Source organism: Chelonia mydas, chromosome 1 (assembly GCF_015237465.2).
Source record: "Chelonia mydas isolate rCheMyd1 chromosome 1, rCheMyd1.pri.v2, whole genome shotgun sequence".
NCBI classification, from domain to species: Eukaryota; Metazoa; Chordata; order Testudines; family Cheloniidae; genus Chelonia; species Chelonia mydas.
Window position 1 is genome coordinate 120382061 of NC_057849.1, and position 26377 is coordinate 120408437.

The 26377-nt window shown below is 42.9% G+C and overlaps 1 protein-coding gene across 1 annotated transcript in view; it reads right to left on the reverse strand.

Annotated features, from left to right (window-relative positions):
* Positions 1 to 26377, reverse strand: part of OCA2 (OCA2 melanosomal transmembrane protein) — a 340000-nt gene that overhangs the window by 221556 nt on the left and 92067 nt on the right. The window contains exons 3-6 of the mRNA XM_007063202.4: positions 16024 to 16122; positions 14899 to 15075; positions 4394 to 4451; positions 2604 to 2676 (exon numbers count right to left, since the gene is read on the reverse strand). Of these exons, the coding sequence (XP_007063264.1) occupies positions 2604 to 2676; positions 4394 to 4451; positions 14899 to 15075; positions 16024 to 16122 (407 nt within the window). The remainder of the gene's footprint in view (positions 1 to 2603; positions 2677 to 4393; positions 4452 to 14898; positions 15076 to 16023; positions 16123 to 26377) is intronic.

Below are 26377 nucleotides of genomic sequence, written 5' to 3' on the forward strand. Positions count from 1 at the left end.
TTCTCTTCTCCAGAATAAACAAACCCAATTTTTTCAGTCTTCCCTTCAATCTAGACCTTTAATCATTTTTGTTGCTCTTCTTTGGACTCTCTCCAGTTCATCCACATCTTTCCTGAAATGTGGTGCCCAGCACTGGACACAATACTCCAGCTGAGGCCTAATCAGCACGGAGTAGAGCAGAAGAATTACTTCTCGTGTCTTGCTTACAATACTCCTAATACATCCCAAAATGATGTTTGCTTTTTTTGCAACAGTGTTACACTGTTGACTCATATTTAGCTCTGATCCGCTACGACCCCCAGATTCCTTTCCGCAGTACTCCTTCATAAGTACTCCTTCCTAATGAGTCATTTCCCATTTGTATGTGTGCAACTGATTGTCCCTTCCTAAGTGGAGTACTTTGCATTTGCCCTTATTGAATTTCATCCTATTTACTTCAGACCATTTCTCCAATTTGTCCAGATCATTTTGAATTTTAATCCTATCCTAATAATGATACCGTGTATTATTTGCAAGCCTGGCAGTGCTTATTAATCTTTCAGTCTGTCTGTAGATGTTAATTCCCTATAGTCTAATACTTAGATTTCAAGGTACTAAAAACTCAGATTCAACACCAGAATATTGGTGCATTTAATCACTCACTAAATGTTCATGTATAACGAACAGCTCACATTAGTAGCAACAGAAGCATCAAATTAAATGTCTTCCTTCCTCACCCCCACATAGGTTCCAAACAGTGGTGCCAATTAGAGTTGTCAGTATTGGGGAAATGAAATGAATGCCCCCTCCCCTCAAGGTTTTGGCACTTGCTCAAAGTTCCATAGGCTATGAAGCTGGGCCGCGGGGGAGATGCTCCAAGCACTTTTAAGCAGTGGTCCCCTCCTACATCAGTGTGGCTGCTGTTGGAGCAGCCCAGAGCATTGCTCCAGCTGTGTGGTTGTGACGTCACTGAAATTTGACCCAGCCAGCCCTCTGTCCAGACAGAAGGGCAACTGGGCCAAATTTCAGTGGGTGTCATTGTGATCTGATACATGGTGTCACAACACCACTCAAATCTGACCAAACTTCCCCTCTGTACAGATGGAGGGGTAGCCAGGCCAAGTAGTGTTGTAACCTGGTATATGGGGAGTCTGTCCCTGTACAGTGAAGTGCAAGGGAATCGACTGAGAACTGGACTCCTGGCAGCAGCAGTTCATTCACTGTGTGGGTAAGAGAGAGGAGAAACTCCCCAGCCAAAGGAGACCAGGGGTCTGTGTGGGGTGTGGAGCAGGAATTGGAGCAGGGTCCCTGCCAGGGGGAGGGCAAAGATCAGAATTTGTGCTCCAGGAAATATTTGAATTAGCACCCTTCCAAGACTAAAAGGGACCAGTGTGATCATCTAGTCTGACCATAGAATTTCCCCAAAATAATTCCTAGAGCATGTCTTTTAGAAAAACATCCAATCTTGATTTTAAAATGTTCAGTGATGGAGAATCCACCACAACCCAGGGTAAATTGTTCCAATGGTTCCATTATACCACTGTTGAAAATGTATGTCTTATTCCAGTCTGAATTTATGTAGCTTCAGCTTCCAGATATTGGATCATGTTATACCTTTTTCTGCTATACTGAAGAGCCCATTATCAAATATTTGTTCCCCATGTAGGTACTTATAAACTGCCATCAAGTCATCCCTTAACCTTCTCTTTGTTAAACTGAATAAATTCAGCTCCTTAAGTCTAGTGCTATAAGGCATGTTTTTTAATTCCTTAATCATTTTTGTGACTCTTCTCTGAACCCTCTCAAATTTATCAACATCCTTCTTGAATTGTGAACATCATAACCGGACACAGTATTCCAGTAGCAGTCGCTCCAGTGTCAAATAGAGGGGTAAAATCACCTCTCAACTACTCAATAATCCCCTCTTTTCCAAGGATTGTGTTAGCCCTTTTGGCCACAGTATCATACCGGGAGTTCAACTTCATATAATTCACAAAGGAAGTAGTATTCCACCATCATCATCAAGGACTCAAAGCTTCTACTCAAATCTCCATCACCACGTCCATTTTTCATTTTCTAAATACAACTTTACTGGACATTAACAAGAAAAAAAGATTCTGTCCATCTTCTTGCTTACTAATTATATATTATAGGTAAACTATGATAAGGGTTATTTATTAAAATGTATTATTAATAACTTTAATTCACATTTAAACTAGTCATATCTTTGGGGGAACTAGTTTTGGGATTTTTCTGTCATTGTGACCTTACACCTCTGTTGTTTACATTTTGCATATTGTGATCAGGTTTCATTATGAACTTCAGCTCCTTTTTTAAGACATGAGTAGCGGTCAAGTGGTATCCAGTTGAAGAAATAGGAAAATCAGGCCTTTGCACACTTCATTATCATTTAGATAAGTTACTATGAAAACAGGTTTGTGACCAAATTAATTTGCTACCATAACAGCAGTTAGGTAGCATCACAAACTCTAAGGAAATAAATCGCTGTCAATATTTAACTTAGTAATCAGCAAAGCAGCCATTTTGAATCAGCTTATCATCAGTATAACCGGTGACCACACTGCTCTCTCTCTGTTTATTAAAAAGAAATTGATAAAGGATACAATAGCTTTCCAATGGTGACACAGCCAACATCTGCCAGGGTGCTCCTTGACCTGCGTAAGTGCTAAATAAAATCTATGACAAACAAAAAATGGGCATACATTGAATTGTTACAGAGTTATCTATCTACCCAGTCTGTCTCAAAAAATATATGAAATGGCCTTTCTTGAACCTTATAAACAAATGTATAATTCACAATAATGTTTTCAGGTATATTTAACTTCAATTGCTGATATTTCCCAAACTTAAAACCAGGCCTGTGACTCTCAAAGAGAGTCAGTGGTATTGAGGTGTAATCCTTCACCACATTTAAACTAGCAAAGTCATAAATTTCGTTTATTGTAATCAAGTCTCTCCCAGGACAAAGTTGCAGGCTAGTTTTAAGGAACTGTCTGGAAAGTTAGGTCCAAATCCTGCTCTGGCTGAGAGGAAACAAATGCTTATTGTGCCCTCTGCTACGGGAATCCTATCAGGCAGAAAAAGATTCCTCATGTCAGGCAAGCAGATAATTTCCAACCCTCCAAAACACTTGCAGCGTCTTGCAGCCTAACAGTTCACAGATTCCATTAGGACTGCCCAAACAGTCAACAGCAGCAATCTGACAACTCAGCCGCAGAGCCCATTCAGCCACCTCCCCGCTATGCCTCTAGCTTCCCTCCACTAGAACACTGTGACTGCTACTGAATCCTGGATCAGTGTCTCCCTCCATTCTTTTTCTGCCTCCACCTTTCAAGCGTTCAATTTGTGTCATTATAGTACAGCAGGGAGCAACAGAGCCAGGAAAGGAGCCACTTAATTCGGGAGCTGGCTGCCTCACACAGCACTGTTGATCAGTTAAGATGAGGCAAGGAGGATGGAAAAGCCAGGATAACGATGCAAGAGTGAGAGAAGAGAACTAGAATCAGGCAATGGACTAAAGGGGGGATTTGAGGAGAGATGAGGAACAGTTCATTAGAGATGGAAATTAAAAACACACGTACGGTATTTAAAGGCAAGAGACACTAAGAGAAATGTTGCTTGTGGATGGGGAAAAGAGACAGGAGTATTAGAACAATGCAAAGAGAAAGAAGGAAAGAGCAAAGATTAAAGAAGGGGAAGACAGAGGAGGACGAGGAAAGGGTTCTAGAGACACAAAGAGAGGAACTAGAATTAGGGCATCAGTCAGAACGGGAGAGATTTTTTAAAAGGGCTGGGTCTGGGGGAACTAGCTAGAATATGAAGCTATATACTATTTTCACCTTCCCAGCTTTATTCCTGGGACAGTTTCTCTGCCTTCCCCAATGGCTGCTAGAGTGCAGCCTTCTGCAGCTCCCCTCCCTGTGCTAGCTGACCAGAAGTGATTCCGACAGCCACATTTTAGCAGCCATTGGGGAAGGCAGAGAGCCCACATGAGGTTCAGACGCCTGTTTGCCACTCTGCAAGGAGTTCCATGAGAGTTTGAGGGGGAAGTGGAGGAGTTAGTGTGGACATTTTGGCAGAGGAAGAAACTGACCCCTAAAGCCCCCCAGTTTTGAAGCGGTACTTGAGGAGCCATCTCAAAATCATTATACACCTCCCAGTTACATACATGCTAATTAACTGGACCTGCCTCCTCTCCATGTTCCCTTGGGGGCACAGTATGGGCCAGTGTTAACTAGTCCACAAGAGACCTGAGCATCTTTTTGCCCATTGATCCTCACTGCCCTCACAGGATTGGATTTAGCCTACAGCGACAGTAATTCCAATTTAAAATCATTACACTGATTTAATTCTAATCTATTAAATGAAAGAACGTTGCAAATCCAATACTTACAGAGCACACCACTACAAAGATAAAAAGGGTTGAAACTTTTAGGAATCTTAAACAGCATCTGAAAGGTAAGAACAATATTACTTACAGAAACTTCATAAAGAAACATTATTTGTGTTTGATCATAAGGAAATTTTTTAGATAGAAAATAACATGATTAGCCAGAGAACTCAGTTTCCCCATAGACTACTGAATACAGGCACTAAAATGCAAGCAATTGTCTATTGCCATTCCAGAGCCCAATCTTGTCGTCCTCACAAATACAAAGCTACTTTCAAAAAGAAAAGGAGTACTTGTGGCACCTTAGAGACTAACAAATTTATTTGAGCATATGCTTTCGTGAGCTACAGCTCACTTCATCGGATGCATTCAGTGAAAAATACAGTGCAGAGATTTATATACATAGAGAACATGAAACAATGGGTGTTGCCATACACATTGTAACGAGAGTGATCACTTAAGGTGAGCTATTACCAGCAGGAGAGCGGGGAGAGGGGGGAAAACCTTTTGTAGTGATAATCAAGGTGTGCCGTTTCCAGCAGTTGACAAGACCGTCTGAGGAACAGTGGGGGAATAAACATGGGGAAATAGTTTTACTTTGTGTAATGACCCATCCACTCCCAGTCTTTATTCAAGCCTAAGTTAACTGTATCCAGTTTGCAAATTAATTCCAATTCAGCAGTCTCTCGTTGGAGTCTGTTTTTGAAGTTTTTTTGTTGAAGAATTGCCACTTTTAGGTCTGTAATCGAGTGACCAAAGAGATTGAAGTATTCTCTGACTGGTTTTTGAATGTTATAATTCTTGACGTCTGATTTGTGTCCATTTATTCTTTTACGTAGAGACTGTCCAGTTTGGCCAATGTACATGGCAGAGGGGCATTGCTGGCACATGATGGCATATATCACATTGGTAGATGTGCAGGTGAACGAGCTTCTGATAGTGTGGCTGATGTGATTAGGCCCTATGATGGTGTCCCCCTGAATAGATATGTGGGCACAGTTGGCAACGGGCTTTGTTGCAAGGATAGGTTCCTGGGTTAGTGGTTCTGTTGTGTGGTGTGTGGTTGCTGGTGAGTATTTGCTTCAGGTTGGGGGGCTGTCTGTAAGCAAGGACTGGCCTGTCTCCCAAGATCTGTGAGAGTGATGGGTCGTCCTTCAGGATAGGTTGTAGATCCTTGATGATGCGTTGGAGAGGTTTTAGTTGAGGGCTGAAGGTGATGGCTAGTGGCGTTCTGTTATTTTCTTTGTTGGGCGTGTCCTGTAGTAGGTGACTTCTGGGTACTCTTCTGGCTCTGTCAATCTGTTTCTTCACTTCAGCAGGTGGGTACTGTAGTTGTAAGAATGCTTGATAGAGATCTTGTAAGTGTTTGTCTCTGTCTGAGGGGTTGGAACAAATGCGGTTGTATCGTAGAGCTTGGCTGTAGACAATGGACCATGTGGTGTGGTCTGGGTGAAAGCTGGAGGCATGTAGGTAGGAATAGCGGTCAGTAGGTTTCCGGTATAGGGTAGTGTTTATGTGACCATCGCTTATTAGCACCGTAGTGTCCAGGAAGTGGATCTCTTGTGTGGACTGGTCCAGGCTGAGGTTGATGGTGGGATGGAAATTGTTGAAATCATGGTGGAATTCCTCAAGGGCTTTTTTTCCATGGGTCCAGATGATGAAGATGTCATCAATGTAGTGCAAGTAGAGTAGGGGCATTAGGGGACGAGAGCTGAGGAAGTGTTGTTCTAAGGCAGCCATAAAAATGTTGGCATACTGTGGGGCCATGCGGGTACCCATAGCAGTGCCGCGGATTTGAAGGTATACATTGTCCCCAAAAGTGAAATAGTTATGGGTGAGGACAAAGTCACAAAGTTCAGCCACCAGGTTTGCCGTGACATTATCAGGGATACTGTTCCTGGTGGCTTATCGTCCATCTTTGTGTGGAATGTTGGTGTAGAGGGCTTCTACATCCATAGTGGCCAGGATGGTGTTTTCAGGAAGATCACCGATGGATTGTACTTTCCTCAGGAAGTCAGTGGTGTCTCGAAGATAGCTGGGAGTGCTGGTAGCGTAGGGCCTGAAGAGGGAGTCTACATAGCCAGACAGTCCTGCTGTGAGGATGCCAATGCCTGAGATGATGGGGCGTCCAGGATTTCCAGGTTTATGGATCTTGGGTAGCGGATAAAATACCCCTGGTCGGGGTTCCAGGGATGTGTCTGTGCGGATTTGTTCTTGTGCTTTTTCAGGGAGTTTCTTGAGCAAATGCTGTAGTTTCTTTTGGTAACCCTGAGTGGGATCAGAGGGTAATGGCTTGTAGAAAGTGGTGTGGAGAGCTGCCTAGCAGCCTCTTGTTCATATTCCAACCTATTCATGATGACAACAGCACCTCCTTTGTCAGCCTTTTTGATTATGATGTCAGAGTTGTTTCTGAGGCTGTGGATGGCATTGTGTTCTGCATGGCTGAGGTTATGGGGCAAGCAATGCTACTTTTCCACAATTTCAGCCCGTGCACGTCGGCGGACGCACTCTATGTACAAGTCCAGCCTGTTGTTTCAACCTTCAGGAGGAGTCCACCCAGAATCCTTCTTTTTGTAGTCTTGGTAGGAAGGTCTCTGTGGGTTAGTATGTTTTTCAGAGGTGTGTTGGAAATATTCCTTGAGTCAGAGACGTCGAAAATAGGACTCTAGGTCACCACAGAACTGTATCATGTTCGTGGGGGTGGAGGGACAGAAGGAGAGGCCCCGAGATAGCCCAGCAGAAGAATCTGTCCTAAGAGTATAGTTGGACAGATTAACAATATTGCTGGGTGGGTTAAGGGAACTACTGTTGTGGCCCCTTGTGGCATGTAGTAGTTTAGATAATTTAGTGTACTTTTTCTTTTGTAGAGAAGCAAAGTGTGTGTTGTAAATGGCTTGTCTGGTTTTTGTAAAGTCCAGCCACGAGGAAGTTTGTGTGGAAGGTTGGTTTTTTATGAGAGTATCCAGTTTTGAGAGCTCATTCTTAATCTTTCCCTGTTTGCTGTAGAGGATGTTGATTAGGTGGTTCCGCAGTTTCTTTGAATGTATGTGGCACAAACTGTCATCATAGTCTGTGTGGTATGTAGATTGTAATGGATTTTTTACCTTCAGTCCTTTTGCTATGATGTCCATCTGTTTGCATTTGGAAAGGAAGATGATGTCTGTATGTATCTGTACGAGTTTTTTCATGAAGTTGATAGATTTCCACTCCATACGGTTGAACCGACTACAGGGGATGCCATTTTAGATTTTGTTTTGGTGAGTAGTGAGTACCTCATAAAAGAAATGGTTGTAGGGGACAATCTTGGTTCAAGTGATCATGAACTAATTCAATTCAAACTGAACGGAAGGATTAACAAAAATAAATCTGCAACTAGGGTTTTTGATTTCAAAAGGGCTGACTTTCAAAAATTAAGGAAATTAGTTAGGGAAGTGGATTGGACTGAAGAATTTATGGATCTAAAGGCAGAGGAGGCCTGGGATTACTTTAAATCAAAGCTGCAGAAGCTATCGGAAGCCTGCATCCCAAGAAAGGGGAAAAAAATCATAGGCAGGAGTTGTAGACCAAGCTGAATGAGCAAGCATCTCAGAGAGGTGATTAAGAAAAAGCAGAAGCATACAGGGAGTGGAAGATGGGAGGGATCAGCAAGGAAACCTACCTTATTGAGGTCAGAACATGTAGGGATAAAGTGAGACAGGCTAAAAGTCAAGTAGAGTTGGACCTTGCAAAGGGAATTAAAATCAATAGTAAAAGGTTCTATAGCCATATAAATAAGAAGAAGACAAAGAAAGAAGAAGTGGGACTGCTAAACACTGAGGATGGAGTGGAGGTCAAGGATAATCTAGGCATGGCCCAATATCTAAACAAATACTTTGCCTCAGTCTTTAATAAGGCTAACGAGGACCTTAGGGATAATGGTAGCATGACAAATAGGAATGAGGATATGGAGGTAGATATTACCATATTTGAGATAGAAGCGAAACTCGAACAGCTTAATGGGACTAAATCGGGGGGCCCAGATAATCTTCATCCAAGAATATTAAAGGAATTGGCACATGAAATTGCAAGCCCATTAGCAAGAAGTTTTAACGAATCTGTAAACTCAGGGGTTGTACCATATGACTGGAGAATTTCTAACATAGTTCCTATTTTTAAGAAAGGAAAAAAACGTGATCCGGGTAACTACAGGCCTGTTCGTTTGACATCTGTAGTATGCAAGGTCTTGGAAAAAATTTTGAAGGAGAAAGTAGTTAAGGACATTGAGGTCAATGGTAAATGGGACAAAATACAACATGGTTTTACAAAAGGTAGATCGTGCCAAACCAACCTGATCTCCTTCTTTGAGAAAGTAACAGATATTTTGGACAAAGGAAACGCAGTGGATCTAATTTACCTAGATTTCAGTAAGGCGTTTGACACCGTGCCACATAGGGAATTATTAGTTAAATTGGAAAAGATGGGGATCAATATGAAAATTGAAAGATGGATAAGGAATTGGTTAACAGGGAGACTACAGCGGGTCATACTGAAAGGTGAACTGTTGGGCTGGAGGGAGGTTACCAGTGGAATTCCTCAGGGATCAGTTTTGGGACCAGTCTTATTTAATCTTTTTATTACTGACCTCGGCACAAAAAGTGGGAGTGTGCTAATAAAGTCTGCGGATGATACAAAGCTGGGAGGTATTGCCAATTTAGAGAGAGATCGGGATATCATACAGGAAGATTTGGATGACCTTGTAAACTGGAGTAATAGTAATAGGATGCAATTAAATAGTGAGAAGTGTAAGGTTATGCATTTAGGGATTAATAAGAATTTTAGCTATAAGCTGGGGATGCATCAATTAGAAGTAATGGAGGAGGAGAAGGACCTTGGAGTATTGGTTGATCATAGGATGACTATGAGCCGCCAATGTGATGTGGCCGTGAAAAAAGCTAATGTGGTCTTGGGATGCATCAGGTGAGGTATTTCCAGTAGAGATAAGGAGGTTTTAGTATCATTATACAAGGCACTACTGAGACCTCACCTGGAATACTGTGTGCAGTTCTGGTCTCCCATGTTTAAGAAGATGAATTCAAACTGGAACAGGTACAGAGAAGAGCTACTAGGGTGATCCAAGGAATGGAAAACCTGTCTTATGAAAGGAGACTCAAGGAGCTTGGCTTGTTTAGCCTAACCAAAAGAAGGTTGAGGGGAGATATGATTGCTCTCTATAAATACATCAGAGGGATAAATACCGGCGAGGGAGCGGAATTATTTAAGCTCAGTACCAATGTGGACACAAGAACAAATGGATATAAACTGGCCATTGGGAAGTTTAGACTTGAAATTAGACGAAGGTTTCTAACCATCAGAGGAGTGAAGTTTTGGAATAGCCTTCCAAGGGAAGCAGTGGGGGCAAAAGACCCATCTGGCTTTAAGATTAAACTTGATAAGTTTATGGAGGAGATGGTATGATGGGATAACATGATTTTGGCAATTAATTGATCTTTAACTATTCATGGTAAATAGGCCCAATGGCCTGTGATGGGATGTTAGATGGGGTGGGATCTGAGTTACTACAGAAAATTCTTTCCTGGGTATCTGGCTGGTGAATCTTGCCCATATGCTCAGGGTTTAGCTGATCGCCATATTTGGGGTAGGGAAGGAATTTTCCTCCAGGGCAGATTGGAAAAGGCCCTGGAGGTTTTTCACCTTCCTCTGTAGCATGGGGCACGGGTCACTTGCTGGAGGATTCTCTGCTCCTTGAAGTCTTTAAACCACGATTTGAGGACTTCAATAGCTCGGACATAGGTGAGAGGTTTTTCACAGGAGTGGGTGGGTGCAATTCTGTGGCCTGCGTTTGCAGGAGGTCAGACTAGATGATCATAATGATCCCTTCAGACCTTAGTATCTGTGAATCTATTTTCTCTGTGTATATAAATCTCCCCACTGTATTTTCCACTGAATGCATCCGATGAAGTGAGCTATAGCTCACGAAAGCTTATGCTCAAATAAATTTGTTAGTCTCTAAGGTGCCACAAGTACTCCTTTTCTTTTTGCGGATACAGACTAACACGGCTGCTACTCTGGAACAAAGCTACTTTTGACATCAGTGGAGTTTTCCTCGTATAAGAACTTCAAGGCTGGGCCCTAAATACATTATACTTGTTACACAAGAGGCACACTGTCAGGGCTGATGTCTCAAAAATTTGATCATTCCCTCAAAATATTTCTAATATCTACCCTGAAAATTATTGAAAAAAAGTCATAGTTATAAGAAGGGAATAGACATTTGGAGTGTCCCTCAAAAAATTAAATTATCTCTTTAAAACATCACCAGTTCCTGGATATTCACAGATAACTATCAGAACCTTGGTTTTGCTTTATATTTTACATTATCACAGTGAGCCTGAGTACACTGACAAGTGACTTATTTTTAAAAGATTATGTCCCATCAAATATGCTAAAATCTCAGGAAAATATTTAGTATGTCAAACCATGCTTCTTTTAAATTAAACTATTTGCTATTAAAATTTGCATTTTACAGTAATCAGTCTTTGCATTGACCATTTTAAAACTATGTCCTTGTGTCTTTTTTGTGGGAGCTCTCTCTCTACTAATTATTTTTCTATTTGTCAATACTGTACATAAAATCTGTGTGTGATAGAAAATATACCCCGGTGTTCACACCCTACATCAGGGATCAGCAACCTTTGGCATGCGGGACGCCAGGGTAAGCCCCCTGGCAGGCCGGGCTGGTTTGTTTACCTGCCGTGTCCTCAGGTTTGGCCGATCGCAGCTCCCACTGATCGCGGTTTTCTGCTCCAGGCCAATGGGGGCTGCAGGAAGCGGCGCAGGCCGAGGGATGTGCTGGCCGCCACTTCCCGCAGCCCCCATTGGCCTGGAGCGGCAAACCGCGGCGAGTGGGAGCCACAATCGTCCGAACCTGTGGGTACATCAGGTAAACAAACTGGCCCGGCCCACTAGGGGTCTTACCCTGGCAGGCTGCAGGCCAAAGGTTGCCAATCCCTGCCCTACATGGTACTGTAATCATGTTTGTACAAGGTATGCCTTGTGAGATATCAATAAACATCTCATAACTTGCTGACCAATAATATCATGGCAAAATGCACATAGCAACATTATATGTAAAGTTTGAACATAAGCTGAAATCACAACTGATGTATGTTTTCCAGATAAGTCTGGGGAGTGGCCAAACTAGTTGCTGAGAGAGGGAAAGCTGATGCCTCAGACAGATGTAAACAAGACTGATGAACCATTACCTGCTAAGTGGCCATTCTTTGGCAAGGAATGGGGCAGGGGCGAAAAAAAATTTCATCTTAGCTAAGCAACAGCATGGAGTTTCCTTCACTAGACTGCCTGTCACCTTGCTCCGAGCTGGAAATGCTTTTCAAATGAGGGACAGGACTACCAGAAGAAGGGGCAGACACCCCAAGACACCCCTCCTCTTCCTGTCTGTCTCTGGCATCACACCTAAGAGGACAAAGGAAAACAGAAGTTGGACTCCGGGGGAAGGGTGAGTCCTGACCAGAAGAGTTTGGTCAGCAACCTTCCTGGAAGCATGTGATGATAAATCTTGCTGGAATCTAATATAGTTTGTAGTTAATAAACTTGTTTTCGTGTTTTATCTAATCCGGTGTGTTTGAATTGGAGTGTCTGGGTAACTCTATTTAAAAAACAATAAGCTAACATATTATTCCCTTAAGGAATAACAGACTTAATATACTTGTACTGTCCAGGAGAGGGCTGGGCAGTTCAGGACATACATTTCTGTGGGAAGATCTGGACTGGGGTGGGGTGTTGAGGTCACCCTGTAGTATAAGCAAGGCTGGTGAGAGCCAGGGTTTAGCTGGCAGGTTGCAGTTACACACAGATGCTCAGCGTGTGGCTTGCCTGCTGGAAGGCTGTTTGTGAGCGGCCCAGGTGGGAGCTCCGACAACAAAGCATTATAAGGCACCCAAGGTTTCAGGACAGGGGTGACACAGCCCCCACTAGTCTGGATTGTGCCCCAGGTATGTTACATTATGTTTTATATTCACAGTAGCAATGGGTTCTACTTTGTAATTTGTCTCTTAAATCTCTCCATTAACTAAAACCATGGTTATCTCCCTAATATTTTAGCTAAAAGTAAACAAAAAATTTGCTGCCTTCCTGACAGAATGCCCAGCGAGTGGGTTGCTTTAAGCCTGATGGTGGCAAAGAGAAAAACATTCCAAGACACTAGAATTAGTTGAGAAGGGTCTAGTTCAACAAACTGCTGCATTAAAAGAGTCATTTGTGTGATAGAAAACTAAATTAGATAAGTTTCAAAAGATTCAGAAGTCATGTTTGAATCATAGTGGAAATAAGTCCTATGATCAAGATCACTGATGGGAAAATTAGAAACCATGTAGGTGGCCACAGAACGATCCAAGCTGCAAGGGAGCAGAGAAGCAGGCTCAGTGTATTTAAAGTCTTTCATCTAGAAACATCAAAGTCAAACCTATTGAAAGATGAAAAATAGCAGAACAAAAAAGGTTTGAAACTCAAGGCAGCAATGACCAATTTTAAGTTACAAAAGCAATTACCAGCAGCTCAGGATTGATAATACGTGTGAGCTACAACCAAGTAGGATGTGTGAAGAACACCCACTACGTCTTTAATTATATATTTTGTTTATCTCTCCCACATCTATTCTCTACATCTTAACAACTCAGTACTATTTACGTACTTTGTTGGGATTTTTTAATATTTTACAAATTATTAAAGCCCTGTTCTGATTATTTTAGATTTAATGCATTTGATAAATCTTCAGTCTGCACTTTGAAATTATGTTTCAACAGTTCCTATTGAAACAAGAAACATGATGACAACTTCATTGGAAGATACAATAGAAATCAAGAGGCGTTAATTGAGAAGTCCATAACTACTTGTCCTTAAATAACAAATTAATCCTCGAAAGCTGACAAGATATAATTACAAGCTTCTGAAAAATGTTATTTTATTGATGAAGCATAGCATTTGGGGGAGAGGGTTGTTTGTTTGTATGGTTTTTGGCACTTAGTATTATAGGAGCAGTGCTTTTAACAGTTTACAACCCAGAAATGATCAGTCTTTGACTTAACTGTATTTAGCAACCTGTGTCTTGCATTGCAATTCTAATCTATCATAGTAATGCAAATACAAATTCTGTGCCAAATTCTATCTTGATTTATACCCCCAGGGGATTCCCACTGGACTTCAATGGGCCTGCATGAAGTGCAAATCTGGCCAGAATTTCCCCTTCTATCTCTAAACTTAATGACTTTGAGCTAGTAGCTCCATTAAAGTCAATGGAGCTGTGCGGATTTATACCAACTGAGGATCTGGCCCTTTATGTATATTCAACAAAATGGTGAAATATCTCACAGGAAAATCCACCAAGGAAATATTGTACCTTCCCAAAATGTAAACTTATGTGGTTTTGCAAATGATTAAGTAAAGGAACCAAGCAGGACTGAAATACCAAATATTGGCTCAAGCTGCTAATATTGCAAAGAAAGAGTGCTGGTACGGTTGTCAGTATTTATCCAAGCTTTGCTAACTGTAGCCAGTACAGTTAGCCTACTCTGCTTATTCAACAAAATGGAGAATAGGGAAAATCCCATGTTATTTAAATATCCCTAATTAGAACTGGAAAATAAACATGAAGCAGTGAGCTAAGACAAAGCACATTGTGTGATTTAGCCAAATAACGTTTTGTAATAGCGTGGCACAGCATGCAGGGCACCTATCTTGAGTAACAGATATCTGAACCCTGTGCAATGCTGCCAGGTGATTACTGCAGGTGCAACTAGAATATAAAAAGAGTGCGGTCGTTTCTAGAAGGGGCAAAGGGAACTAGTGTCTGGAACAAAGGGGTTCTGCAGCTAAAATCTAGGAAAAGCCAACACTGACCGATTTTAGGCTTAAGTTCATGTTGTGTTGATAACATTTAATTTACTAATAAACCCATACCCCACAAAAGAAGTAAATGTAGACTTTCTACAATGTTTGCCTACTTTACATAACTGAAGGATGCAGGTCTGCAAACCTGTTTTGGCCACATTTTGCATTATAGTACATATAAAAAGCTATTATAATTATAATAAAAATACATTTACAAAGATAGTGGTAGTTATAAACTACAAAAACAAAAATGTATCCAAGCAGCAAAACCTATTGTGGAAGATCTTGTGGTATATTTACAAATGAACACAAAGAACTTAAAAAAAGGCATAAAGACATATTTTTCCCTTATATAGTATTTAGTTAGAGACCTAAGACAGGTTGCACGTAATAACAAGGAGCCATAAATGTTAACCAGATTTCACGATGAATTTCAAAGGGTGTTTTGGTTTTGCTTAAAAATTGACTGGACAACATAACCCAGAATATGGAGTGTTATTTTACTCATTTGCAGAAATGAAATCATTTTCAAGACATCTGCTTTTGGTTGTTGACCCTTGCAGAAGTAAGAAAAACAAAAGAAGCAAGCTCTGAAGTCATACCTCATCTTTGATAAATTGAACTTGACATGAAGGTTGTCCAAGAGTTCACATTTCTCAGAGGAAGCAGATCTAGACAAGCTTCCCAGGTGAGACCTTTGCTCATATTCTGCAGAGCTATTATCCCATGAATCATCATCTGTGGTAAAATCTGGATTATGAAGAGCCAGACATCGTAACCTACAAAACATTTTTGATAAAAAATGAATAAATGATTTCCCTTAATTTAAAAATATACTGGTTTATATCCTGATTTTGCACATTCTTAACTTTCCTGTGATTGATTTCAATGGGAATACTCAAGGTAGTCAAGTTAAGCATGTGCCTAGGGGTTTGCAGAATCAGGGCATTAGTGTGATGGCTGGTGGAAGAAATGTTATCTGGCTGAGATTCTAGGAGCTACACAGAGTCAAGTAAATTGTGTGTGTTTAGGAACTGGGCAGTGCAGACTGCTTCTCTGACAAACCTATGCTTCATGAGAGTGAATCTCTGCCCTGTCAAACCCCATGGATTTGCTGCAGTGAAGACCATAAGAGGATGTCCAAAGAACAGCTCCAGTTTGATGACTCATGGAAGGTTGACTGGAGTGCAGTTAGTCTCTGGCCTGGTTCCCCACTTCTTCCCTCCCCACTAGCCTTTCCACAGGCCACAGAGGTAGGGCTGTGTGATAGGCACAAGGAGAAGGGTAACTGTGCAAGGGCAGCTGAGGTGTAAGAGAGTCTGTGAAGGGGCAGGAGTTGGAAACTGCCCAGTCTATATGCATCAATGTCTTGACACATACCTTGTTTCAGTGGGGAGTCAATAGAGTACCTCCATGGGGGAAGAAACCTGGATGCACCAATGTCTCAGTGCATATAAGAATTGTCTCCTTGGTGCACCAGGTATTGGATTCTGTATGCACAAACACATCAGCATATCACAAGCTTCTTAAGCCCTCCTCTCATCCTTCTTCACACAACCTACTTCTTCCCTTTCCCCTTTGCCTTCCTGTTTCCCCATCATATTCCTTATAGGTCCTACTCCACTCACAACCCCTACTGTCTAGGCTGCCTCTCTGCAACCCCACAGTCAGAATGTGAGAAAGAATAATGTAAAAGCAATCCTTAATTTGAAATAAAAATAACCCACCCATTGTCCTCAGACGAAACCTTCAGCAAAGGCGTCTTCTCTGTGAAGCAGTTGTCCTTTGACCTTGCACTGAATAATTTCGGCAAACCGAAGTGGTACCTTAAAAATAAATAAATGAATAAAACTAAACAGATAAATAAACAGAACTGTTAATTCTCATTTTAATGACCCCCTAAGACTCTACACAATATTTTATTAGCTAAAAGTATATTTATATAACTAATTAAATATTAACTTATCAAGTGGCTGCTTCTTAAAAAATTGCAGACAAAATTCTCTCCATTCTTCATTGAGTGAAGTCACCTGCTGATGGCATAATTTGTATTGTTCCATGTGCCTAACCCCCACAGAAATCATTCCACATGCGCAACCAAGGCAGGTGTGCAATAAAGATCCACATTGTGAATAAGCGTTCTATGCCGCAAATCAGAAAAGAGAATTTTATGCTGCATTTGGACTCTTAGATGTTTTTGGCAAGACCAAAGTGATGCTGGATCAGAGGAGAGAAACCCTTTAAAGAACCGGCTGACCCACCTGTCTTCCTCCTTCCATCCAAGGCAATCCCCACTTCTCCTCATTCATCGAAGTGGTTGCAAAGTTTTGGGATCCTGTTTGATTCGTCATTAACCATGGATAATCACATAGCATCTATGGTAAAAAATGGCGTCCTCCACCTCCTTCTTACCAGTAAACTTTGCCCTGGAGGAGGATCTACCTATAGAAATCCATGCTTTTTCTCCTCTAGAATGGATTATTTGAATCACTGTATATGGAGCCAAGGATGGGAACAATTGCAGAGGCTCCAATATGCATCAACCTACCTCTTCATTGTTGCAGGCCACTGTGAACCCAACATCTCTTTGTTCTGATCCCTCCACTAGCTCCCATTCTGCTTCTGTTGCTGACATAAGACCTTGGTCCCGATCTCCAAAACCACAAATATGTTTGTATGCAGCTACATGACTCACCACATCTCTACCTATGATCCACCAAGACAGTTGTCACTTCATGCACTGCAAGTAGCCCCGTTCAAGTCAGAGGGATTACTCACATTGTGTGACGTTAAGTATGTACATAAGAATTTGCAGGATCAGGACCTTAGGTGTCCAGTTCAATCTGCCAGATAGTTTCCAATATTTGTTATCATCTGCTCGCTGTGCTATGGCCTACGGGAACTGAAGATGGTGATTTCAGTCCAGTAGATGGTCTACATCTTACATGCATGCCCCCCTATAAGCACCTTGTTTGCAATCTCAGAAGAAAGACCAGGAAATGATTGGGCACAGGGACTGACCTACTTGGTCCCTCCAGATCAGGGTTCAGGCACATTGGCAGTGAAGTATAAGTTTCATTGTCACAATCTGTTCTGTGACGAGATGGCTCCATTCTCTAAGGCTGTCAACATGCCATCTTTTTATGACCATTTCACTCACATCAAAAAAATTTAAAGAAAAAAAATCTCCATGTTTTTGAGAGCTTGAGCCCTCATTTAACACTCAACCACAGTCTAAAAGTATTGTTTCAAACCCTATAGTTTTTACAAAATAAAATCCATAATCCTAATAAAATACTATTGGGATTTTTAATTTTAGGCTCATTTAAGATTAACAATATCTTCTAACTATGCATTCCTTGCAGAAATTTTCACCAGAAGTTGAAATGTTTAGTTACAATTCTGATGGCAGAATGAAGTTTCTTGTGTTCTGCCAATATTTGACAAGAGCAAATGAGAAGACTCAGGTAATTATAAGCATGTCAGCCTGACATCGATTGCAGGCAAAACAATGGAGTGGCTAATGCAGCTCGATTAATAAAGAATTAAAGGAGGGTAATACAATTAATTCCAATCAACACCAGTTTATGGAAAATAGATCCTGCCAAACTAACTTGGTATCTTTTTTTGATGAGATTACAGATTTGGTTGATAAAGGTAATAGTGTTGATGTGATCTACTTAGACGTCTATAAGGCATTGGACTTGGTACTGCTTGACAGACCTTTGATTAAAAAACTAGAATTAAATAAAGTGAACATGACACACATTAAATAGATTAAAAACTGGCTATATGACAGGTCTCAAAATCTAATTGTAAATAGGGAATCACTATTGAGTTGGTGTGTTTCTAGTAGAGTCCTACAGGCATTGATTTTTGACCTCCATGATTTAATATTTTTAGCAATGACCTGTGTTACCTAGCAGCTGTGTTCCTGGGGAACCAGGGTGCAGTATCCAGCCTGTCTGACTCACAAAAGACCTCCTCCCCCCAACCCCACCACCGCCCAGCCTCTGCTTGAGCCAAAGCCAATCAGAAGAAAGACTTACAAAAAGGAATGAAAAGGCAGTGGGAGACACATCTAAACCCTTGGGATAAGGGTGACTGGATTAAGGAAACCCCCCTAGTCTCATTTGCATCGAAGATGGGACAGGGAGGCATCTCCATCAGCATACAGAATGGAGAACAGAGATTCCAAGGCAAGAACCACATGGAACTCTGGGACCAGAAAAGCAGGGAAGCACTGCATGATGGGGAATCTCTGCTCCAGATGTTAATGAACCCACGCCTGCACACACCCAGCTCAGTAGTTACCAGACAAATTCTAGTAATAAATCCTCTAGTGGTATCCAAAACAGTGAAGCTCCCTAATTGCATTGTGAGCTCCCTCCAAGGAACACTGCCCAAAGCCAGGAATGATCAGCTCCCATCGTCTAGCCTGAACAAAACAACTTTGGTATACTCCCTTCAGCCATCAGTTTATACATAAACAAATCTAGTGTTCTCCCTTGAATGATTGCTGTTTCTCTACAAAAACCCCTACCTATGGTCAGTCGCGTAGCCAGGTGGAAAAAACAGGGGGAGTGGAGATAAAAAAAGGCACCACCCCTGGTACTCACCCGGCGGCATTCCGCGACTTCAGCAGCACTTGGCATCAGGTCCTTCACTCGATCTGGTCTTTGGCACTGAAGGACCCCCCAACACCACCACCACAATGCCGCCAAAGACCGGAGCAAGTGAAGAACCCGACGCCAAGTGCTGCTGAAGACCCGGAGCACCGCCAGCTGAGTAAACATTTCAAAGGCGCCAAAGATTTTAAAAGGCACCACTTCTGCTCGGTGGGGGAGCGGCCACTGCCCCGCTCCCCCACCCCACCCCCAGCAATGCTACTGTCCATGCTCAAGTAAGTGCTCCGATGCCTGGATCCAAAATCTGCATCAGTTCCATTCTCTCTCTCTCATCCCCCCGCCCCCCATGGGTGTCTTTTGGTTTCCTCATGCAGCAATGCTCCTCGTACCTAAGCTAAAAGACCCCTGCAGTGCCCAAAAATCCTGTCAGATTTGCTCATCAAGTGGGTTACTACTAGAACAAGTGTAACATGAAAGTGGGGATAGGGATGTGCTGAGCCTGGGACATATGAGGGTGACAGTTTGGAAATGCTGCTCGACCCAGCCTGCAGAGTCCAGGGACATATAAGGGGTCAGCTTGGGAATGCTGATTAACCCAGTCCTCTCAAATTGTGTGTGTGTGTGTGAGAGTGTGAGCGTGAGAGAGAGAGATTCTGGGGCTGGAAGAACCCAGCCCTGGGGAACCTAAGTCCTGCAGGATAGCACCATTGGGAGGGAACTTGCAGCAGGAAGAAGCAGAGCTCCGTATGAGAACACAAGTGACAAAAGCAGTACATTGATAGAATTACAGAACACCCGCCCCCGCCCCGAAGAGTAACCCTAATTAAATGAGCATACCCCAAAGTAATGGGCAAAGCTGGTAACACCTGGAATAAAACATAAGATAATCACTGACGAAGTTTGCAGATGACACAAAGATTGGGTGAGTGATAAATAATGAAGAGGACAGGTCACTTACATAGAGTGATCTAGATCATTTGGTAAGATGGGCACAAGCAAAAAAATATGCTTTTTAATATAGCCATATGTAAATCTATACATCTCGGAACAAAGAATGTAGGCCCTGTGTACAGTATGGGGGACTCTATCCTGGGAAGCAGTGACTGTAAAGGTTTTGGAGGTCATGGTGGATAATCAGCTGAACATGAGCTTCAGCGGTGATGCCACAGCCAAAAGAGCTAAGGTGATCCTTGGGTACATAAACAGGGGAGTCTAAAGTAGGAGTAGGAAGGTTGTAGTGCCTCTGTATTTGGCACTAGTGTGACTACTGTTAGAATACTGTGTCCAGATCTGGTGTCCACAATTCAAGAAGACTGGTGATAAACTGGAGAGGGTTCAGAGAAGAGCCAGAAGAATGATTAAAGGATTGAAAACATGCCATATAGTGGTAGATTCAAGGAGCTCAGTCTGGTTAGCTTAACAGAAAAAGAAGGTTGAGGGCTCACTTGATCAGAGTCTATAACTGCCTACATGAGGAACAAATATTTGATCATGGGCTCTCCAATTTAGCAACAAAGGTATAATAAGATCCAGTGGCTGGAAGCTGAAGCTTGACCAAATTCAGACTAAAAATAAGTTGTAAATTTTTAATAATTAGAGTAATTAAACATTGGAACAACCTACCAAGGGTTGTGATACAATCTCCGTCTCTGGGGATTTTAAAATTAAGATTGGATGTTTTTCTAAAAGACCTGGTCTACTTCAAATAGGAATTATTTTGGCGAAGTTCTATGGTCTGAGCTCCATAGAAAGTCAGTCTAGATGATCACAGTGGTCCCTTCTGCCCATACAATTTATGAATCTATGATCAGGAATTCATAAGATCATTCTATAATATAGTTCAAAAAATGATTAACTGCTTCTCCTGTAAAATAGCACACTGGAACTTCGGGCACAATGATAAAGTTCAATCAAAAAGACAGAGCCTGGTGTGAGTTATGTATTGCTAAGGTTTACATGTGGCATTAACAATCTCCACAGTGACACATGCTACCGTGTTATAATAAAGAAATTAAAATCTGAGATTGGTAGCCAGAAAACAGTCTAAAAATGATCCCATTGTCTTTTGCTAATAGTTTATTATCTAGAACTTCTTATCCACACTACTTAGATTGAATTTATTTCTCACTGACCATTCTGCTCCTTTAAAAAATACCACATGGAAATAGGTTTATAACTAGATACTCTGGTAGTAGACATATACAATACATACATAAAACAGAGACATCTCCTGACTTAGTCCCCAATCCTACAATTTGATCTACACAGGGGACCCTTATACGCACACATTTTCCCATGAGTGAATGGGGCTGCGTACAAGAGCAGTAATCCATCGGGAACTGCAGGATCGCTGCCATTTTCATTGTAAGGAATTAGGATACGTCCTCCACAGAATGAGATCCTTCTGCTTTAAACAGTAGATATTTCTATTTGGAAATAAAGGTCCAGCTCCTCAGCTGGTGTAAATGGGTGCAACTTCATTCTAGTGAGGAGCCACTTCTACTCCCATGCAGGTGGACAGGAAGTGGACAAAATGGTTCCAGCACCACAATGCATCAGCCAGCTCCACTGAGCAGGTGTGAAGGGGAAAGTAATCTGCACTGTCTTACTTCCCATCCTGGAGAACGAGGGAAGCAAGGACTGAATTGTAACTCAAAGTGCTACATGCTGCTCCTTACTCAGGGCACACAGTAAAACCAGCATCTACCCCTAAGTGAGTAACCAACTGTCAAGGTTCCTTCCCCACTCTGAACTCTAGGGTACAGATGTGAGGACCTGCATGAAAGACCCCCAAGCTTATTCTTACTAGCTTAGGTTAAAAACTTCCTCAAGGTACAAACTTTGCCTTGCCCTTGAACCCTATGCTGCCACCACCAAGCGTGTTAAACAAAGAACAGGGAAAGAGCCCACTTGGAGACGTCTTCCCCCCAAAATATCCCCCCAAGCCCTACACCCCCTTTCCTGGGGAAGACTTAATAAAAATCCTCACCAATTTGCATAGGCGAACACAGACCCAAACCCTTGGATCTTAAGAACAATGAAAAAGCAATCAGGATCTTAAAAGAAGAATTTTAATCAAAGAAAAAGTAAAAGAATCACCTCTGTAAAATCAGGATGCTAAATACCTTGCAGGGTACTCAGATTCAAAACATAGAGAATCCCTCTAGGCAAAACCTTAAGTTACAAAAAGACACAAAACAGGAATATACATTCCATTCAGCACAGCTTATTTACCAGCCATTTAAACAAAAGAAAATCTAAAGCATTTCTAGCTAGATTGCTTACTAACTTTTTACAGAAGTTCTGAAGAGCATTCCTGATCTGTTCCCGGCAAAAGCATCACACAGACAGACAGAGCCTTTGTTTCCCCCCACACACACCCCTCCAGCTTTGAAAGTATCCTGTCTCCTCATTGATCATTTTGGTCAGGTGCCAGTGAGGTTAACTTAGCTTCTTAACCCTTTACAGGTGAAGGGGTTTTGCCTCTGGTCAGGAAGGATTTTATAGTTCTGTATACAGAAAGGTGGTTACCCTTCCCTTTATATTTATGACACCAACACACAAAGGAAATTGAAAGGAAAAGGGACAGCAGCAAGTGCAACCAAAAGAAGGGTACAAGCGACGTAAGAAGATATATCTACTTAACCTTACAACCTCATATTGGTTACATTAGATCTGATGACCCTACCCTTCCTCTCCCTCAACATGTAACATCCTCACTTACTGGTGTGTAAGCTGCATTGTTTAAGTCACCTTTGAATTTCACTCTAGCTTCTTCATTCCAAGAAAGAATGACCAACATGTTAAAACTGGAAATCTTTCTTCAGAACAGAACGGTATTGTTCATGACAATAAAAATGTGGAAAAAGTAAGGGAGACACAAGCATAGAAAAGAGCAACAGAAAAAAATCAAGCTTGGTGAAATCCCCACTCCCTAAAGATGTTATGGCTCTAATTAGAGTGAAAGAGGTATGAACTATAAAACAAATAAGAGCATAAAGAAACCATAAAAGTGGAAAGTTTCAGAGAGAAATTTTAGAGGAGAAAAATTAGAAAATCATCATGAAGGATGATGTGGACTAGGCAGCAATAATTAAGTGAGAAATTCATGCCAGTATGGAGGTCTAGTACAAGGCCCTCTGCACCTCTAAAACCCCTATACGATGGCTATCCTAGGAGTTGGTCTCACACATACAGCACTGAAGGTTCATTTAGGGTCAAGACAGAGGTGATCTGGGAGTGAACTCTGGGAAGGACCACTGATCCATGTTTATGCAGATTCATTGACCCTGATGCCCCTCTACTTGTTACCTGTGGCAAATAGGATGAAGTTTACAGTGGCCCAAAAACTATCAGCAGCAGTTTAGGTGTACCCCTCCCTACCCACTGGCTAGTCCTAAGCAACTGTAGCATGGACTAAACAACACTTATTTGAGGCGGGGAGGGGGCGGGGAAATCAGCGTGCTGAACTTTAAATCCTGGAATCAGTTTGCACTTAGAAGGTTATGTTCACAATCAAATGGGCTAGAAACTTAGGGCCAGCTCCTCAGCTGTAATGAACTTAGCTTATGTTCAGTACAGGTGAAGATACAGCAGAGCAGGGGTGAAGGTGTCTGCCAAGCACTTCCTCATTCCCACAATTCTGGGCCAAAACACACACACACACACACACCCCCAACATAATTAAGAGAAGCTGGTAGACATAAAATATAATTAGAGAGAGTTTACCATTTTAATTTCAGCTTCATCCAAAACGTAAAGGGAAATAAACAACAGATACTACAAATAGAGAAAAACATTTTCGTACTTCAAAGACACTATTACAAACAATGAAGAGTAAACAACAAATCAATAGCCACCAGGAAAAAACACTGATAGTGTCCTTTCCAATGACTACAAAACACTAGCAATATGGAAAGATGCTTCTCGCGTACAGGTTTCAGAAAAGAAAAGTATAGCCTGCCTCAAGTATAACTGTAACTACTGTCAAGTAGTCAAGCTTCTCTTCTAGCATTTATTCTCAATACATTCACAGTGCAGCTGGGAATGTTGTTATTAATTAAGAGACAAACTGTTCTCCAGACAGAAAATTGTATTCTTAACCCTTTGGCAGCTGCTGAGAGTTGAGCATACAGGTTCGGGAATGGGGGGAGAGGGCTTGTGACTGATGGAGAGAAGCCTCCTTTTTATGAGCCAGTTCCTGACGACAGAGATCATACTTCATAATCACTGACATTACAAACACACAGTGTCTGGCTGTTTCCAGGGGAACCCAGAAAATTGACTGACATGGTCAGTGGAAAGAACTCTCCACCTCACAATTGATGCTACACGTAATGCAAATGCTGCCAAATCATACGGAAGTCTGCAGCAGGAATTTTCGGGGCCCAGCCACGCTTTCTCATGGAAAAGCTGATGGGGAGGGTATAGGAGGCAGGGCTCACCCGCAGTCATTCAGAGCCTGGGGGACCAAATGGGAGGCCAGGGCATCTGCGCAGAACCTCTGGTCCCCGCAGCACCCTATCATTATGCCCCTGCCCTAATGTGAGTGAATGAACAATTCTGATTTGTTAGTATTTTACATCTACGTTGCACAGCTAGTGGAGAATCAGACCTAGTGTGCTCCCTCCCTCCACATCTCATTCTAATTGCTTTGGGGGGAAAGGATTCTCTTTCCCTGTCCTCTCCACTACCCTCTCATGGCTATAAGAAGGGATAAGGAGGAGGGAGCAGTCCAGTAGCTCCCATTTGTTTGTTGAGAACGCCTCATACTACGCTGCACGTATTACAGGATTGCCAACTTTCCAATTTCTCGAAACCGGTCACCCCGCCCTCTGCTCCACCTCTTCCCCCTGAGGCCCCGCCCCCTGTTCTGCCTCGTCTTCCAAGGCTCTGTCCCCTGTTCTGCCCCTTCCCTCCAAGGCCCCACTCACTCCTCTCCCCGTCTCACCCCCCACCTGGGCTCCCTCTGCTCGGAAGGGAACTAGTCATCTGCCACTCTTAGAGCCAGGGCTGGGAGCTGCAGCCTGACATGGAGCCAGCCTGCCTGCCAGCCCACAAGATGCAGGTAGGAGACAGCCCTGGTTGAGTCGGGGCTGGCACAGGTTGATGACTCATGCCTCCACCCCCTCACCACTTGCCCCTAAGGCAGGGAAGAAGTGGAAGGATTTGTCCCTCCCACTTTTAAAAGTGATGGGGAAATAGCTCCCTGCCCCTCCCCCTGTTCCGGCACCCCTGCACTGCAGCTATAGTCAAAATTGTCTGGGCCACTCAGTTCCCCCCAAGTATCCTGCCCTGCCCAGCAGCCAGTATCTTGCCCTGTGGAGTTGCCTGGGATGCTCAGCTCCTCACAGGGATCCTCCCCCGCCCAGCACCCGGCAAGGGGCCAGGCCCCACTCTCTTTCCCTGGCTGCGGCTCCTCTGGGCCCATGGCAGCAGCCAGGCCAGCCCCACTGAGGAGCTGGGGCAAAGCGGAACCAAAAGCTCTTCCAGCCGAGGGGTAGGGCAGCCCCTCCCCATGCTCCCCACTCCTGCCCAGCAGGTGCTGCTCTGCCCTGGGCTCCAGGCCCTATCAGTTGCGAACCAGCTGAGCAGCGAACAGCAGAGCAGCTAACAAAAGGAGTTTGCCTGGGATCTGCCTGAGAGGAGGTACGCTAAGGGCTGCATTAAGGAGGCTGTGTTGGTGAGTATCTGAGTGTTTGTTGTGAGGACAGTGTGACTGTGTGCTGTGTGCTTGATTGGTTGTTTGAAAAGGGCGGGAACTGGGAGTGCTTTGTTCCAGGTGAGCCTTAAGTGGGCCTGACTGCACAAAAAGCCAGTCAGTTGTGAACCAGCCGAGCAGCGAACAGCTGAGCAGCTAACAAAAGGAGTTTGTCTGGGAGTTCGCCTGGGGAGAGCCCACTGAGGCTTACATCTTGCCGGATTCTCTGAGTAATTACTACAATTCCTGAGGAAGCTCGTAGAAGGAAGGTAATATGGATGGGGGGTGTTCAGCTGTTGTGACCTGCACTGGATGTGCTATGTTTGTCTTTCTTCCACAGGACAGATGTGACTTTGTCTGTACAAAGTGCAAGCTGGTCTCCATACTGGAAGAGAAGGTTCAAGGTCTAGAGCAACAGGTATCGACCCTGCGTTGCATAAGAGAAATTGAAGATTTTCTGGACGGATATCAGGATAGGCTTCAACGGGCACAAGGCTCTGAAGATTCAGAGCAGGCTGCACATCGGGGACAGAAGGATGGTGAAGAAATTTGGCATCATGTGACCTCCAGAAGAAAAAAGGGGAACGTCCATGTACCAGCAGGGCAGATACAGGTAAGTAACCATGTTCATGTTCTCTCCACAGGTACTAATGCGGAGAGTGGACCAGATGATACGTCTGAGGGAAGGGAGCAGAAGGAGACTCTGCCGATTGGAAGGCATGGGATGCACTGTCCTAGGGTTGGGGGTTCCAC